The sequence below is a fragment of the Gouania willdenowi genome, chromosome 9 (assembly GCF_900634775.1).
Source record: "Gouania willdenowi chromosome 9, fGouWil2.1, whole genome shotgun sequence".
Classification (NCBI taxonomy): Eukaryota; Metazoa; Chordata; class Actinopteri; order Blenniiformes; family Gobiesocidae; genus Gouania; species Gouania willdenowi.
In genome coordinates this window covers 41,798,402-41,818,004 of record NC_041052.1, presented here as the reverse complement: position 1 = coordinate 41,818,004, position 19,603 = coordinate 41,798,402, and the positions used below count along the sequence as shown (strand labels likewise).

Here is a 19,603-nt window from a genome sequence, read left to right as displayed (position 1 = left end):
TGTATACTTTCATGCACTGTTTCCACCCACACAGTCTCTTCCACCACTCATAGAACTGAGGAAGTTAAACAACCAGACATATAAAATATGTTTTATTTTTTTTCTAAATTCTGTTTTCCCCATAATTTTTTTTAATTCTATTTTTTTTAAGATATATCAATAAATGTTTTCAGAAAATATTAGTTTTTAACTCCTGTGAAGAAACAAACTCAATACTAATAAATAAAAACTCATAATTATAAACAAAAATATATGTCAAGATTAAAGGTAGATATAAGTTGTAGTGACATGGATTATTCTGATCCTTTTAAATTATTTATATATCATATAAAGATGTATGAGAACAGCATTAATGTCACCATATTCCCCCTCAGGGATCAATGATTTACTGAATCTGATCAGGTTTATTGATTAAGTTTTGATCAACTTAATTTAAATGCTCCTGATGACATCATTCCAGACCATAATAAAACAAAAATAAATGGACACTAAGATGTATCAGTTATTTCACCACTAGGGGACAGAATATTGGACAGTATCAGAAGTTATCAATAATCTACAATAGGGATGTAACGATTCACTCAACTCCCGATACGATTCGATTCACGATACTGGGTTCACGATACGATTCTCTCACGATTTATTTTACAAAATGGGACTGTAGACAAATTTTTTTTTTAGAAAATACTGTATTATTTTCCTTTTATATTTCATTGTCAAAAGAATTCCTTGATAAACTATTCAAAACAATGCAATTTAACTAAAAATAAATCTTGAATGAAATCAATAAAGGAATAATACAAATGAAAATTTAAATTCTGGTTCTATAATAAACAATGCAAAACTGCATAATAGTTCTTTTTCTTTTTAAAAGTGCAACTGAAAATGTATTTTGTGCCTTAACAATTGGACTTTAAAAAAAAAAAACGTCATTGCACTGATTTACGTCATATTTGTTTGGACCAGCAGAGGGCGCTCGTAACACAGTGGTCGGTTGGCATGCAGATATCTTGCAGTGAAGAAGAGAAGCTATGCTAGCAGACAGAGCTAATAGAAAAACGTGACTTTTACAGATATTCAAGTAATATTACAGATATTCTTTCAGTGCTAAAGGGGTAATGAATCATTTAAGAGTAGAAGGCAGCCAGAAAGAAAGTATTAGCAGACTCCGCCCGCCGCCTACACTTGTGGATAGCGCCCTCTGCTGGTTAAAAAAGAACTGCGATTCAATTTTCAGAAAATCGATATCAACCGTGATACCTATGAATCGATTTTTAACTGCCTTACGATTAATCGTTACAATCCTAATCTACAATGTTTCAGACTCTACGATCACCGGTATTGATGATCTCGTCCACAACAACAGAACAACTTTATCCACAGATCTTCTGTAGCTCTGATGAGATGTTTAAACGCTCTGAGCAGGTGAAGCTGATTAAAGCTGAGTCATGTTCTCACAGAGCGCAGCTGCACTTGCCAGGAAACGGACGGAGCTTCACAGACACAGCAAAGTTAAGCGGGCACTGGACGGCTCTGATTTAGGAGTCAGTGATGATTTGCGTTGTTTTTTTGGCAGTTTAGATGGTGTTTAGTGTGGTTTAGATGGTGTTTAGTGTGGTTTAGATGGGTTTTAGTGTGGTTTAGATGGTGTTTTGTGTGGTTTAGATGGTGTTTAGATGGTGTTTAGTGTGGTTTAGATGGTTTTTAGTGTGGTTTAGATGGTGTTTAGTGTGGTTTAGACGGTGTTTAGTGTGGTTTAGATGGTGTTTAGTTTTATTTAGATGGTGTTTAGTGTGATTTAGATGGTTTTTAGTGTGGTTTAGACGGTGTTTAGTGTGGTTTAGATGGTGTTTAGTTTTATTTAGATGGTGTTTAGTGTGATTTAGATGGTTTTTAGTGTGGTTTAGACGGTGTTTAGTGTGGTTTAGATGGTGTTTAGTGTGGTTTAGACGGTGTTTCGTGTGGTTTAGATGGTGTTTAGTTTTATTTAGATGGTGTTTAGTGTGGTTTAGATGGTGTTTAGTGTGGTTTAGATGGTGTTTAGTGTGGTTTAGATGGTTTTTAGTGTGGTTTAGATGGTGTTTAGTGTGGTTTAGACGGTGTTTAGTGTGGTTTAGACGGTGTTTAGTGTGGTTTAGATGGTGTTTAGTGTGGTTTAGATGGTTTTTAGTGTGGTTTAGACGGTGTTTAGTGTGGTTTAGACGGTGTTTCGTGTGGTTTAGATGGTGTTTAGTTTTATTTAGATGGTGTTTAGTGTGGTTTAGATGGTGTTTAGTGTGGTTTAGATGGTGTTTAGTTTTATTTAGATGGTGTTTAGTGTGGTTTAGATGGTGTTTAGTGTGGTTTAGATGGTGTTTAGTGTGGTTTAGACGGTGTTTAGTGTGGTTTAGACGGTGTTTAGTGTGGTTTAGATGGTGTTTAGTGTGGTTTAGATGGTGTTTAGATGGTGTTTAGTGTGGTTTAGATGGTGTTTAGTGTGGTTTAGATGGTGTTTAGTTTTATTTAGATGGTGTTTAGTGTGATTTAGATGGTGTTTAGTGTGGTTTAGACGGTGTTTAGTGTGGTTTAGATGGTGTTTGAAGAGGCCAGGACAGGGGGTGGGGGGGGGGTGCATTGTCCTTTCCCTCACAGTGACGGTGTTTCATCCCGATCCTGTCCATTTCCGCGTTCCACAGTGGATTCCGTTTTCATTGGTTGATTCTGTGATTCTGTCCGTTCACACAGGGAGAGTCGACACAAATCTTTAAACTATAGCGTCTGTGTCGGCCATGTTTCCTCTACATTGGGAGGGAGCGTGAGTCGTTACATCATTTTAGGCGATAGCGTCATTTTCTCTAATGTCTAAAATAGAAATCTTGATATATAGCCAAACCTGAAATATTGTCCAGGCTTACCTCAACGTGTGAAATCCTTCCCAGTTGTTTGACTGATGTTTCCATAAAACTTCTACTTCTAATGAGAGTAGCTGTGGAACAAGTTGTCTACTCCTCTGTTGGTGCAGCTTTGAAGAAGTGAAGATCTAAAATGATCTCAGATTAATCTGTTAAACTTCCTCCTCAGATTCCATGAAGTGGTTTGCTAATGGTTTAAGCGATTGCCAGATTACTCTGTGTGTAATAATCAGTGTAGATATCCTTTCCTGTTTCCAACATTACAGTGAAACCATCATGACGGACAACACTAAGCTATTATATATATACGGCAAAAACATCTAAAGCATCCTAAGAACATTTATTATCCCAAATAAGTTATTTATTGAATGTTGCAAATTTGAAGGAGTTTACGGATTTACGCGTCTGAACAAGTGGGTGTAGTAAGTGATGTCTGTTGTTGTGGAGCCTTCCAGAGGGTGTGTGTATTATTTTAGGAGATGAAATGCAGGTATGTGCATGACTGTGAGGGATTATGCAGATAGCGCTCTAGCTCAGAGGGAAATAGTAGCTCTGAGAGCAAGTTTTTACAGGTCTGTGATGTGTTTAGTGTCATCCAGTTAAAACATTAGCACCAGACCCATTTCTGCACATCTGTGAATGATTTACACTCGCATCGCTCCATGCTTCAAACGCTGGGTTGCCAGATCTGCCTCAGGTGAAGGAGATGCTGGCATGATGCTGCGAGGACAAACCACAACTTTGTTTTAACTGAAGTCAACTTTTTTAACCCGGGGTACTCACATCAAAATAATTACCACAGTAAGTTTGCATGAAATGACCTAGTTTACTTGTCATGAGGCCTTCACTTAATATTCTAATGAAGTGTGAAAATACAGATAAAAATAGCCTTTATTGTGCAAGATTTTCCAATTTGGGAAAAATGTTTTTGTAAAACAAGAAGCAAGTCATTCGTTCATTTAGGGCGTCTAATTTTCTGTGATCGCAGAAAAAGAACGGAAAAAAATTAATTCACTTTCTGAAATGGAAAAATTACAGGAAAAGCAACGTGACCTGATTCTTTTTTCTTTCTCTCTCTTTATTTAAAATGAAGCCCCATAATGAAATGGAAATAACATCATCACACAATATCATGCTGTTATTTAATGAGAAAATGTGTAGAAAGTGTGACAAACAGACAAATATGTCCAATTCCAGTGTTAATCATCTTTAAAATGTGTCGCTATGTGTACCAGAGTGAGTTATGGCTAATTTATCCTGTTCATCTGAAATGTTTTAATGGATTGTGATGAACAAGCTGTTGGTGTAGTAGTTGAACTGGTAGTTTCATTTTCTGCTTTTGTGTAAAACGTGAGGGTGATTCACAAGTTGGCAGCAATTAAAGTTTTCACAAATAATGTTTGATCAAATCATAGATTTTAATGGTATTTTTCTTGTTAAACGGTGGCTGAGTTTCCAGCTGTGTGATTTCAGCGTAAACATCCCATTTTTATAAATCCTCTGAAGCATATAAAATGTTAAAGGGTCAGTATTATGATTAAATCACTTTCTAATGGTTTTTCTACAGTGATAACATCCATTTAGCCTCATTCACAGGGTCAAAGTTGAAAAAGGTCTGTTTCCTCCCTCCTTTGTTATTCCACATTTTGTAAAAAGTCAGCTTTACAGCTGGATTTTTCACATGGCAGAAACTCCTCCTCCTGACAATCCTGGCTCCTCCTACCCTATAAGAATGTGAGCTCCTCCCTCTCAAACTACCTCACAGCTAAACCAAACCCTGTGGTTTAATATAGAATATATATTATACTTTATTGTCATATGTGTAAAGCTACATACACTAAATGTGTTCTCTGTATTTAACCCCTCCCTGAGGAGCAGTCTGCAGCCACTGTGTAGCACCCAGGGAACTGTTCCATTTTTAGCACCCGTTATATCGCCTCGTATCACCTTTGACAAGATCTGACGTGTTTGTGACACGATGCGATGCAGCGGTTGGACAAAACAGTGACTGTCACCTTGAATGGACTATTTCTGTAATCAGATCAACATTCATGTCAGCATTAGAATAATGAGTGATCTGAGCGTTAACGCAGAAAATAACAAATATTTTTTATAGTAAATTTGTGTGTTTTTCTGTCATTCTGTGTATGTTTGTTGTTGTCTTGCTCGTTGTGAGAAATGTGTGCATTTCTGTAGTGCTTTTGTGTATATTTGGAGTATGTGTATTTGTGTTGCCATTTTGCATTTTTCTGAGTAATTTTTGCTTATTTTCTTTGTTGTTTTGCTTGTTTGTCAGTACCGTGGGCTTGCAGAGTCATTTTTAGTGTTTTACATGTCTTTTTGTGTACTTTTGTTGTCATTTTCTGTAATTTTGTATATTTTTCTGAGTAATTGTGTATTACTGTTGTGGTTTTGTTCATTTCTGTAGTAGTTTTGTGTGTTTTTGGAGTATTTTCTGTGTTTTTTCTCTTGTCTTTTACTGTATTTTTCTGCAATGTTGTAATTCTTTGTATTTTTAATGTATTCTTGTGTATTGTTCTGTCATTTTGTACATTTACTTTGGGAGCTGCCAGTTGCTTCTGTCTGCTCTACTGCTTTTTCTGCTAAACATCTTATCTTGTATCTGACCGGCTTTTTTTTTGTCATTTTGAAAAAGTGCATTATGAACACAAACCAAGTTAAATTAACGCTTTTTTTTCTGTTTGTTTGTTTTTTTTTAACAAATGTATTAAGACTTTATAACTTTTAATCCCAGACGGGTCTGATGCACACATAGTACACATTCCATCTTCCAGCTGTGTTGCAGTGCAGTCGGTTTGGGAGTGTGTGTAGTTTGTGGTCAGAGGCGCACACACACACACACACACACGCACACACACACACACACACACACACACACACACACACGCACACACTAGTGAGGTCAATTTTGCAGCAGTGGACCAAAGTCAATGTTGTGTTCCTCACTCAGACTAAATCAACCTGCTTCGCTCTATTATATCTATTATTCACACAAAGTGCTGACATCAGCTGACCACAGCCTGTGACAATAAACGCGTTTAATCCCTGGAACGTTCCCGTGCACGTCCAGCTTTAGAGCCTCAAACCACATCCGTCTGCACATGCTTTATGTGATATTCAAATAGGAACATGTTATAATAGCGTCGCTGATGTGAGGCTAATATAACATTCAGTGGATCTTTTACTCCAACATTATTTAAGTGTCAAAGTCAAGGTCCTTTAAAATGTCCAAACCAGCCCACAGGGTCAAGTAAAAATGACTGAGAAACAGGGTTGGAGTCAATTATAATTTTAATTGTGTAATTGATAATTAATTACAATTATGCTGCAATTGTCAATTATAATTTACTGTAAAACTGATGGACCGTGTTATAGTTCTACACATATTAAAATATGTTTCATATCAAGCTTTCACACATTTTATCATTTAAAACAAATATACGTAAATCTATGGGTATACAGACACAAAAAAGGCTCAGACGTCCACATCATTAATATTAAAACCTATATTTTCATTGATTATGAAGCCTAACAAGGTCATCAATAGATAGAAAATACATTAGATGATAGATATTAGTATTTAGTGTATTTTACAGCTGATTTAGGACTTGTTAGCATTAGAGATGCTAACAGAAAGCTAACACAAGAGGAAGGTTCACTTTTATTTGGTGATTAATGTCAGGCTCAGTAATTGTGATTAATTGTAATTGAACTTTAGTAATTGAGAGCGTTGTAATTGAACATGGGTAATTAAAAATGTAATTGACCCAACCCTGCTAAGAAAACAGTGTAAATGATGTCGTTGTGGATATATCAGTAAATATCTGGTAAATTTCCACAAGAACTTAAGCTCAGGAATTTTAAATCCCTGTATCATCCAAACACAAATATTGGCATTCATGTAAAATAATACACTTAAAAAAACCACAACATTTCAACAGTTTAATTTGTAAGTAAAACTTTACAATTATTCATGAATTTGTCTCAAATTCAATGAAACTCCACAATATATGCAGCTTTTTAAATGTTGTAGAATCATTTTTATTCAGATTTTTGCTCCAAAATCCTGCTTAACCCTCAAATTATTTGACGTAATTTCCCCAAATTAAATAAATACTGTATAGTCACTAGCTGTCACCTATTGTTAGTGCCTTACTGTATGTACTACATATTAGTAGAACTAATGTGGAAATTGTTGGATTCCCAACCTCTGTTGAGCCCAGTTGAGGTCAAACTGGTCCGTATTTGTTCTAAGATGGAATAATCATTCTGTAAAATGTAATCTAATTACACTGACCTGCTTTATTCATGAGCTGATTGCTTTACATTATTCATGTACAACAAACATCTGTATATTCTGCTGACTCTAGACATTCAAGGAGTATCAATAGTGTATATTATTGATACAGCATCAGTGCTAAATTGTAAATATAAAATCATTCAGTAGCAACATTTCAACATTTCCCAGATTAATAAAAAACTTCATTTTGATAAGTTTGGTTACAATATAATACAATGTTTGGTCTTTAATACCACTGATTAGGGGTGGGAGAAGTAATCGATAATTTAATGCATCGACACATTGATCATAATCAATGCATACATTTCCAGAGGTGAAAGTAATAGATTACAAGTACTCACATTACTGTAATTGAGTTGTTTTTATGGGTACTTAACCAATCAGATTAATCATAATGTATCACAGCAGACCAATCAGATTAATCATAATGTATCACAGCAGACCAATCAGATTAATTTAGCTACTTTTTGCTTGTACTTGAGTACAATTTAAAACAAGTAACAGTATTTTTACTTCAGTAGATATATCAGTACTCTATACACCTCTGTACATTTCCAATAATTGATTTTTAAAACTACATGAAATACTGAATGTCAACTGATATAATCCCTATGGTTACGCTGCTAATTTAGTTTATTATAGACATAATAAACTATTAATAATATATCATTTAGAATGGCCCTTTTTGTTTACTGTTTTTTATTTATTTATTGTATATGTTATAAACAAAGACGCTTCTAATTTGGTCATTCAGTTCTAATTGAACAGTTCACAGATATATTCTGTGCTGGTTTAATGAAAGGTTCAAAATAGATGAATTTGTCTCTTGTGTCTGAATATAAATGATATATATAAAAATACATTTTAATAACTTAGTTAATAACGTGATATATTTGGATTCTTCTGCTAGTGTAAATGGTACAGCCCATGCTTTGATTAGTGGAGAACACTACATTCATGTGGAACACAACAATATTACATTCCTATGTATTTATTCTGTAATGATGTGATGGGATGAAGTGAAATAAAGCTTTTTCTAATCTTTGGGGCCATATGGTGCTAGGATGGAGGGGGAGGGGTTGTGACATCTAGGTCAGTCCACGACACGGGACAAAGAGTGGGATTATAATCCCTTGTGTCTAAAGCAGAGGTAGATACATTTTAGACCTTAAAAGACAAACTGTCTGTTAGACCAGGGGTTCTCAATCTTGGGGTCAGGACTTAATTTGGGGTTGCAAGACACCGGAAGGGGGTCGCCAGATGCCTTCAATAAACTAAGAATATTTTTTTTTAACAATTTGAGCCCATTTTTGCTTATTTTTATTATTTTTCTGCAACTTCACCAAACTCACCATATTTTAACCTATTTTCATCACTTCTCCGTGCCATATTTTTGCTCCATTTAATGTATTTTTACTACATTTCTCCCATTTATGACACTTCTACATCACATTTAAATGTCTATTCTGCACATTTTTCTTACTTTCCAGACATGTTCAACACTCATAAACACTTTCTACCACTTTTACACCTAATGTCACATATGTTGACCTATTATTGTCACGTTTAACCTCTTTTCACCAGTTTTCATGTTTTTATCTCCAATTTAACCATATTCACACTTTGAACCCTTTTCACCACTTTTTCTATCTGTTTTTATCGACTCTAATTTGCAACTTTTAACCAATTTCCATGGTTTTTAAAATCCCATTTCAACACATTTTCCACCATTTTTGGTCACTTTGAACCATTTTATTAGTGATTAAAACCAGGATTTCCATCTTTAAGATGACTATAATAATAATAATAAACGTTCCTGGATAACAGTGGATATTATTCAGATGAATAAATAAATGTGGTTATCACAGATTCATAGAACAATGGACCATCATTTTACTGACTTTATGGATGGACCCCAAAAATCTCTCCTTTATTCCCCCTTATAGATGGTCCTGTCTCCACATGACTGTTCTTCAATGTTCATGTCTGTGTTCAAACACCTTCAGCTACAGTGGGGGTCCCTGCTCTCTGGGACCTTTAGTTTGGGGGTCGCAACCTGAAAAGGTTGAGAACCACGGCTTTAGACACTGTGACACATTGAAACAGTGAATTGTTCTACCTTTGAGTTGACAGACTTTCCTTGATAACAACGACTCAAAATATACATAATTACTTATAAATGTAGCTTTTGCTGTGATATATCAAGATTCAAGATATATCGAGTTTTCTATTTTGGCAATATAGAAAATTACAGTATTGCCTATTTTGATGTATATATTTCCACATTTGAGCCAGAGCCAATTTTGCCATATTGGACAGTTAAAAATGGCGGCCACTCAAAAACAGGTTTTTCTGTTACTAACCAACCAAAAGTCACATAATTAAAATTAAAAACACTTTTCTAAGGTTCTGATCCTCAGGGATTCTAAATATGATTCCTATTTGACAGTAACTTTGACTGACATCACAATATGGTCACCTGTGAATATTTAACGTTGAACATTTATGACCAAAAATGTCTTTATTTTAATAATTTAATAAATGTGCTTGTGTGGCATTTTGCATCAAAAATGTAACCCTCAGTTTTCTTTACTGTAAGATTTTATTGAGTTAAAATTATCGAGATTTATATCCTATATTGCCATTTTGAGAAAATATATTGCGATATGAGTTTTGGTCCGTATTGCCCAGCACAAGCACATTCAAAAAGGACCCAGTGGGGAGATAATACTGTGTAATACTGTTGAAAATGTCTCTTAAACCTTTACAATGTGAACACTAAATATTTGGTATATACTGTATTTGGCAAACTTAAGTCGTTGGGTTTTTAATTGGAGTGGAACTGAATATGTAGTTGATCAATTCTGATGTATGATAATGATACTATAATATTGTGGTCAAAATGATTTGTTTGTGCTCTAAATGAACTGGCTTTTATTTCACAGTGAGAAGAGTTCATTAAGGTTTAATTCTCCTTCTATTCAGCTGCTCTCCACTGTTAACAACAAATGCTCTCACTTCTCCTATTGATGCGTTGCCATGGTTACCTAGAGCAGTGGTTCCCAAACAAAGGTCCTTCAACACCTTGTCGGGGGTACTTGTAAATATTTATCAATATTAATGAATTTACGCATTAGAAGTCAAACTCATACACGTTATTCTCAGACTGTGTTCAACTGTAGAAATAACTGTAAATCATAGTAATGTGTTTATTACCAATTTATTACCAGTAATGTTATTACCAAATATATTTACACCAATTGTTATTTATGCACCAGTCTAGGTGGTTGGTAACATAACAGTATTTAAATAATCCCCCAAAAAGGGGACTATTTACATTTTTTTGTCACTCATTTCAGAAAGTCAAACCCATATATGATATAGACTCATGACACATAGAGTGAAATATTTCAAGCCTTTTTTTTTTGAAATGTTGATGATTATGGTTTACAGATAATGAAAACCCCAAATTCAGTGTCTCGGAAAATTATATTACATAAGATCAATAAAAAAGCATATTTTAAACAAAAATGTAAGGGTTCTGAAAAGTGTTGATTTCTATGCTCTCAGTACTTGGTTGGATCTCCTTTAGCATGAATGGGGCGTGGCATGGAGGTGCTCAACCTGTGGTACTGCTCAGGCTTAATGGAAGCCTAGGTTGCTTCGATAGCAGCCTTTAGGTCTGGTGTCTCTCACCTTCCTCTAGACAATAGTCATAGATTCTGTATGGGGTTCAGGTCAGGCCAGTTTGCTGACCAATGTCAAAATGCCTTCAAGAATTTGGGGGATCTTCACAAGGAGTGGACTGAGGCTGGAGTCAGCGTATCAAGAGCCGCTACGCACAGACCAATCCTAGACATAGTGTTCAAATGTAGCATTCCTGGTTTTAAGCCACTCCTGAACAAGAGACAACGTCAGAAGCGTCTTACCTGGGCTGTGGAGAAAAAGAACTGGACTGTTGCTCAATGGTCCAAAGTCCTTTTTTCAGATGAAAGTCAACGTTTCATATCATTTGAAATCCAGGTCCCAGAGTCTGGAGGAGAGGTTCAGAATCCACGTTACCTGAGGTCCAGTGTGAAGTTTCTGCATTCTGTGATGGTTTGAGCTGCCATGTCATGTGTTGGTGTTGGTCCACTGTGTTTTCTGAAGTCCACAGTCAACGCAGCATCTACCAGGACATTTTGGAGCACTTCATCACAGAATGTCATTTGTCTTGTTTGTTTACCAAGAGTTTTTGCTGCGTTTTTCCTGCCATGTTTCAGGACCGCTAGCAACAACTTTAGCCTACAGGCTAGGCTAGCTTTAGCTTTAGCTTTGAGAGGGGTGGGGCTTTGGAGCTAGTATGCACGTGCATTAAACAATTCAAAGTTAGTAGTATTAATAGTTTTTTTCTTGTGTCTGCCAAGCTTTATTCTTTGTAGATATCCTAAATAGAGAAAGTTTTTTTAGCAAATGAAACGTATGTATATTTATAATAATATGTCATTTTTAAATTGTTATTTTTGTTTTTGTTGATTGCACAGCTATACATTAGGATGAGATTTATAACAGCCTCTGATATGTTTGTAACTTGTTGAGGTTTAATCAGACCAGCTAAAAACTGTTGCGTTAGTCAAACTATAAAGTTTGACTAAACTTCATAGTTTTATGAGTCAAATTATAAAGTTTGACTCATCCTGAAAAATCCCCGTCGTACTGTTGCTGTTTTTATTAACATCCATTTACACAAATTAAATATACTAAAGAGCAGCATACTTAGTTGGTAGCTCTTAATCTGTATCAGTACAGACTAGCGTCGTGTAATTCTGTTACCAGGGGAAACAGTGAGACAGGGATTATGTTATGAGCAAAGGGGGAGGGGCTCCATTTACAGGGATTTAGGTCATTACAGAAACATGTTTGGACTTGTTATTTACCAAATGTGTGTCAACTGCTGATGACTTAATGTATGTTCTTTGTCCACCTCTATTAGGACAACCTAGAACAGGGGTCTGCAACCTGCGGCTCTGGAGCCTCATGTGGCTCTTTGACTTTTTTGCATTGGCTCCCTATAGTTATTAGAAATATGAAAATAATGAACTGTTATTTCTAACTGAGGGTATTCATGATAAATGACATTGACACCAAATAAAATCACAATATAGCAATTTGTCAAACTAAAAATAAGCAATAACTCTCCCGCCATCTCCCTGCTTCACCTCCTAAAACCTCTACAGACCATCATCTTTCCTGCACATGTGGCTAATCTTAAGTTTTAAAACCCTGGTAAGATAACTAAACCAACAAAAAGACTATTCTGGAAGAAAATAGAGATTGTATTTGTGTGGGGAAATATTTAATTAACTGCTAAAGTGCTGGCTTAACAATTAGTCTGAAAAATCAACTAAAAAAACATTTGGGAAGACATTTTTTTGACTTTAATCCAATTGAGATCAGGCCAATCGGCTCCTTTGAGAATAAAGGTTTCAGACCCCTGACTTAGAGCAACCGTTGACCTAAAGCATCCACTACAGCTCAGGTTTCTCTACAAGTGGCTCAATATCCTGCATAAACTGTTGATAAACCTTCATAACTCAAAGCTCCAACCAGACATCTGTTTTTCTTGGTTTCCAAACCTTTGTGTAAACCAGCGTCTGCTCTACGTCAGCCAACGTTCGTTAAAGCAGAAACCAGATAAATACAAACACTTTTAAAGAACCTGGAGGTCAGGCATTATCTATTATTCTGTAATGGTCCAAGATTGTGTTTTTTTGGCAGAGAAATGCAATATTGACTTCAATTAGGTTCTTAAAAACAAACCTTATTTTTACACTAACAATACTGTGCTGCCTTCTAAATATATTATAAAAAAATAATCAGAAAACCATTGGATAAGTGTTTTCTAGTGAAAACGCAAAAGTTTTGTTGCGTAAATCACAGACTTTTGAAGGATTCCCATTCAAAATGAATTCTATCCTCAATGTTTGTGTGTCTTCAACTCTCTGTGATTTACTCTGTAACTTCAGCCACCAGAACGTGTCGCTTTAAGGGAGGGTAAAGGTCCCTCAGGAGAGCTCTTCTTCTCTGCTTCATTGTCTGCTACCAAACCTCAGAGTTGGAACTGTCGCCCCCTGCGGTCATAGATTTTTTTGGGGGTCACAACAGTTTGTATCTTCTTTCTCTAAACAAAAGAAGTTTACGTCGACATCTTTAACTTTTCCTGGTTTTATAGAGCAACCAAAAGCAGCTCAAGTTGTTAATGTGACTGTAAAAACTACTAAATGATCTAAAAAACTACTAAATGATCTAAAAAAAAACAACTACTAAATGATGTAAAAATCAGGCTGAATGTTTCACTCCAATAGAAAACAATAGGATGTTTACAGGCCGCGGGGCAGTGTGACATCATCAATCATGTGATTTCAACACAGGCTCTAAAACTGTAAAATAGTCCTATTTTTAAAAAGGTGGTGCATAATAATGTGTTTTGTGAAACATAGATCTACTAATAGAGATATTTAGAAGATTTTAGGCCATATTTGTAAAAACAGTGGAGAATCACTTTAAATAAAGCTGAGTTATTAAAGAAACGTCTATATCTGTGTGCCGTGCATGGATGTGACATACCGGAGACGGAGTAAATGTGTCCCCGTACTGCATGTACAGGCTGTAATATCACAGAGTTTATCATTGTAGCAGTTGTTAGAGTTACTGTCTTTACGAGCGAACAAATTTTTATTCCTGGTTATTGTTTTTCAGAGTTTTTCTTCAGAGATTAGTTCCTATTGCATTCTGATCACGTGAATTAGTAGTTATGTCTGTAATTATGATGTTGCTATTATCATACTTTGTTATGAATCACCTCCCCATACAATATCCATTCATCCATTTTCAAACCTGCATGTTCCAGTTTTTCAGGGTCACGGGGGTCTGCTAGTGCTTATCTCCGGCTCACACTGGGTGCTAGGTGGGGGTACACCCTGGACAGAGCGCCAGTCCATTCCCCATGCAATATGATTTCACAAAAAAAAATGTATTTCCAATCAGTGCTTCCTGGTGGAAAACAGTAGGAACTACTCACCGGTAAACAAAGCCCAATAAAACTCTATAAAACAATAAACAGGAATAAATATTTGTTACCAGGTAAAGATAGTACGGTAGCTCTAACAACTGGTACAATAGCTGGGTTTCCATTACAGATTTTTGCTAAATAAAAGCGATATTTCTAAATGTCAAGAAGTATAATCGTGCTTTGAACGTGTTTCCATTGGAGGTTGTTTTGCTGTTCTCGCAACTTTGGTGAAATCTCATCCTGTGAGACTTTGCCACAGGAGGACGGAAGCTCAGAACCTCTTTAGAACACTCTGCATTCCTTTGTAGTTTCACGTCTAATGTGGCACCAATCATTTTAAAGTAAGAAATGTCTGGGTCTCCTCTTCTGTCCACACGTACCGCGTCATGTTTTCTCAGAGGGAAGTGGTCATGTGACCAGGTTCGTCACATTCTGTGACGTGGAATTGTGTAAAAAGTGTTTCCATTGAGATTTACCAATACATTTAATATGGAAACGTCTGAAAAACCTCCTCATGAAAGCGTAACAACTTTTTATCAATATTTGAGCATTTTTTCTAAATGCAGGTGTTTACATCACCAGCTTTTATTCCTCTATTTAGATTTTGCACATTTCCAAAGATAATGGAAACATAGCTCGTGATAAACTTGGTGTGTTCATGCAGTACGGGGACACATTTACTCCTTTTCCGGTTGAACTATTACATGAAAGTCAAGTGAAACTTCAAAGGAACCATCAAAGGCGATCAGCAGACTCCTTTGATAAAATATAGATAAACATTTCCTGAAAAAAGTTGGTCTGAATAAACAAAAGCTCAACTTAACCTACTGTTCATTGTTCAAAAAGACAAAATGAATCTCGCTGCAACCACTTGTATACTACATTACTAATGTTTTTGATGTTTCCAGCAGTCGCATGTAAACGGAGATCATTTTGAAAACGTTGCCGTGCGAATGCGGAACTTTTTGGAAACAAAACCGGAAACAGAAACAAAATGTTGTGTAAACAGGACCACAGATGATATGAAAAATATCATCATGTTCACTCTCAGGGCTGTCGTTGACATAAGCGATGAAGTTTTTATTTTTCTTTCTTCTAAACATCTACTGTTCCCTGACCTCCACTATGTTGCTGTAAAGTTATACCACTTATTTTAACCCACATTTGAGCATAGGCCGGAATAGGGCAGGCCATGTTTGCCTTATGTTAAGTACAGAAATAGTAGAGACAGATGGTACCACAAAGCCCAGCAGTTTATTTGAATCCCAGGCTCAACGTAGTCATTAAAGTGTGGTCTCATGGCAGCCCTGGTTTGAGTCCATATCTTCCACAGATGTGGCTGCGTGGATGGAGGGTCAGCTCACATTCAGCTGTGGGAACGCAGCCATAAATGTTTTCTGCTGGTTTAGCATGTTTTTGCAAATCACAAATCTTACTTTTCAAATGTCAGCCATATATAAAAAGCACAATGACACTTTCAAAGAGAACTGTTCAATGACTGCTCCTTATAAACCCGTAAAATAAAGGGTGGCAAAGGAAAAAAGGCTTCTTTTGTGGTGCAGGCAGGTTGATTTAGTGCCCAGACTCTTTCTTTAAGGCTTTGCTGCTTGAATTGATGCAGAATGTTGTTTGGTATCATCCATTCCCTGAGAAACTCATGGTGTTTTATTATATATGGCTGTTTAGATTTTACATTTCCATCTGATTGCCTACACATTTAGGTACCGGTATATTCCGTATCATATTGCAAATTATGTTTGGCTCAATTGAAAGTAATAGGATTGATAAAAATAATAAGATTAAATGCTATTGCCATGTTCGTTTCAGGAAGTGAATTACATAATTTTTATTCAATTTAGCTGCAAAAAAAGAACCAGTTTTTTCATCTCTTTGCAGCCCCTTTACAATGGTTTTTTTTTTTTTTCCAAGTTTATTCATTTCAATTTACACATTTACAAATCTCTGTACCCTTTGTTCTTTGGTTATTCCATTTTATTTGTGGTTATTTTGTTTTACTGACTAAAATTTAGTTAAAGTTAAGTTACTAAAATGAGTAAAAAGCTGCTCACGCTGTAGTTTTGTGTTATGGTGTTACGGTCCAAATAGTATCCAGATAAACTGGTGACTGACTGTCGACTGTGAGGAACAATAGATGTTAGAATTTCTACCATTTGACACTTTTGCACAAACAATTACAGCTTTTTTGAGGGCAGTACAAATATTTATTTTGCTCGTTATTCTACCGCTAACAGCAGCCGTTGGTTTTAAAACAGAATAACCAAAGAACGAAGGGTACACGGATTCTTCTTTTTTTGTTTTGTAATTTCCCCTTTTTGTGGTTACTCAGCAGTCTTTCTCTGAACTTGTCGTACACATTGTGTGTTCTTTAAAACATAGTAAAGCTTAGCTGAGATGTACTTTTAAAAGGTGTGATCTCTGACAAGCTCCATTTCCAGTCACTGTTCTTCTAGTGTTCCTCTCCTATATTGTCCAATACATCGATACATTAAGCTGCACTTTGAGCTACTTATCAAGGAAGTTACTTCCAAGTGATGAGATAATGTGGAGAGAGTGCTATGAGGAGCTGATGAGGAAAAAATGAACAAAGCTTATAGAAGTTAAGTTCTAGATTCATAAAAAGTCAGCACTGCACAAAAGAAAATAAGAAATGGAAAGACTGTTGGCACTAGTGAACAATAAAACCACCCTTTACTTCTATAGTTTCAAAAATGTAACCACTTTTTATTTTTTATTAAACTTTTTTAATTCCAAGGCATAAAATGCACATTTTCACAAATACATTTTCAAATGATCTACTCTTCTATAGCAAAAACTATATTGATACAGGAACCACAGAGTACTAACTGTTACTTCATAATAATACATTCTATTTAAAAGTGCTTTTCCAAAAACTCAGACACTTTACAGTAACAGTGATGAAATAAAGTATGAATCAGAAAAAAGAAACATCAGTAAAGAAAAGAAGAAAAAATGTCCTCAAGTACAAGTACAAGTACAAGTAAGTCATACATCAAATACTAAAGTACAAGTCAAAAGTAACTATATTAAATATTAGAGTAAAAGTGACTTGTTACTTTCATCCCCCACGTTTATTGTTTGGTAATAAATCTTGGTACGGTTCCCTTATTTTTATTGTTATTTCTTTATTTTTCTGTATTTTGTAAAGCGCTATAGAAAATTGATCCATTATTATTATTTGTTATTATACAGTAAACATCTCATGTATAAACTAAAAAAGGAAGAGACCAAATCTACCACAATTGGAACTTCATTTATTTTCCTCAAAGGCATCTGTATAAAATAAAATGTACAATTCTTAAAAAAACAAAAACAAAACACAGGCACAAAAGGCAAATTTTCACAAATATATACAAAATACAGAAGAACATGTTTTTAGCAAAATGAATGATTGTGCTCACTATTCTGTAATCAAACACCCATCTGTCTTCTCTTTAGATCATTGGCCACACAGTTTGTTCTACCTTCACCTCTTTGGGACTGTCTGAGAACAACAACACGGTTCCTTCACGGTTCCTCACATGGTTTCTAATGGATTTTGGGAAGCGACTAGTTGTGGTTCCTGATTCCTCTTTAAATGCTTGAAGCACCGGAGTGGCTGTTGGTGAGGGATCCCAAACAGGCCCAAGGATGCCAGGATGCCCATCACTCAGGACAACGCCCTCAGCATCCTCCCCCTGCTGGAGGACTGGCCTGGGGCTCAAAGCAGAGGATCCCAGCAGGAGGACACCCTGAATCAGGTCGGGATCCCTCACTAATAACAGTATTAGGGTTGGGGTCAATTATAATTGTAATTGCGTTATTGGTTAGTTATGATGTAATTATGATTGAGAATATATATGATACTGTGGCTATTGTAATTGTTATTTAATTTTAATTGAGTTCAGATCATTGACTTTGTAATTGTAATTGTCAAGGAAATTCTATAAAAACTGTTTTAATACCAATATTTGTATTGATTAGGAAGACTAATAAGGTCACCAAGAGATGATTTTGTAGTGTATTTTACAGCTGTTTTAAGACATGGGTCAAAACTGACCTGTTAGCATTAGAGATGCTAACAGAACGCTAACACAAGAGGGAGGTTACTTTTTATTGGCTTTCTTAATAAAAGCTCAGTAATTGTGACTACTGTAATAACCGGGCTATTGAACGCACCACTGCATTCCAATAATTTAACAATTTTCCAAAAGAAATCCATACAAACGCTGCATCGTCACTATTGGCTGATGAGGGTGCCCTTCAAATGACTTGGCCAATCAGAACGGGCAGGTAGGCGGGCCGCTAGACTTCCGTTCCACACTGACACACCTCCCTCTGTCTGTTCTTCTTACCTTGAACTACCGCAGAGCGAACACGTCCAGTCCCGACTCTGACAGAATACGGATGCGATCGCTTCTAAACAAACTAAACATTTATGTTGTTTATTGTTTCCTTTTATGACAAACTTCTGTAAATAACTTTTACTGTATCCAGGCTGCTGCAGCGCTGTCTCTCTCTCTCTGTGACAACGTGAAAGCTGCATCGTATGCATTTCTCCGTGTCTTTGCCATGATGACGGAGTGTACGTCATGACAAAATGACTGATCAGAATGATTCAGTGGGAGCGCAAACAATTAAATGTCAACAGTTTCATTATCAGTCATCATATGATGCTTGTACAACCGGAAAAAATTCACAAATTAGCCTCGTCATTGTTTAGGCGGCAGGGTTCAAAGCGTGGGAAAAGAGTAGCGGCTCATTTTGAGAAAATTACAGTAATTAAATTTGAACTTTAGTAGTTGAGAACGTAATTGACTTTCACAGAAAAAAAAAACAATTGTGATTTCAATTGGAATTGGAAAAAATGTCAGTCCCCGTAAACATAATTGCATTGTAATTAAACATGCATAATTGACGACAGTGGATTGTTCCCAGATGTGCCTGTAAGACACTAATTCTTAGTTTGCTCTCAAATACATCACTATTAGTACTTCAGTACTATCGTCAGAATGTGTTAACTAATTAGGAGTGTTTTAAAGTGGGAATCAAGTGTAACTCGTGGGAATGCAAAATAGAGATGTGAAAAAGGATTGCCACCTCCATTGGCTGTATGTGTTTTTTGTCAATTAACATAAAAGCTTAAATGTTTAGAGTTACAGACATTGTGCAGGGCAAGACTTGAACCAGGGTCCCCTTGATGATTGCTTTTCTGCTCCTCGGTGGAGGTAGTCACATTCCTCTTTGCTCCCACTATCCCTGCTGCTGTGTCTGCTGTCTGTGTTTTGTGGATCTAAAAGGAGCCTCTCTCTGCATTTATTC

At 36.0% G+C, this 19,603-nt stretch overlaps 1 protein-coding gene across 1 annotated transcript in view; it reads left to right on the top strand.

Moving 5' to 3' along the window:
- The window catches only part of pdzd2 (PDZ domain containing 2), a 68,651-nt gene that overhangs the window by 5,239 nt on the left and 43,809 nt on the right, over positions 1–19,603 (top strand). Inside the window, 1 exon segment of the mRNA XM_028456353.1 lies at positions 17,741–18,042. Within this exon segment, the coding sequence (XP_028312154.1) occupies positions 17,941–18,042 (102 nt within the window). The 5' untranslated portion in view covers positions 17,741–17,940.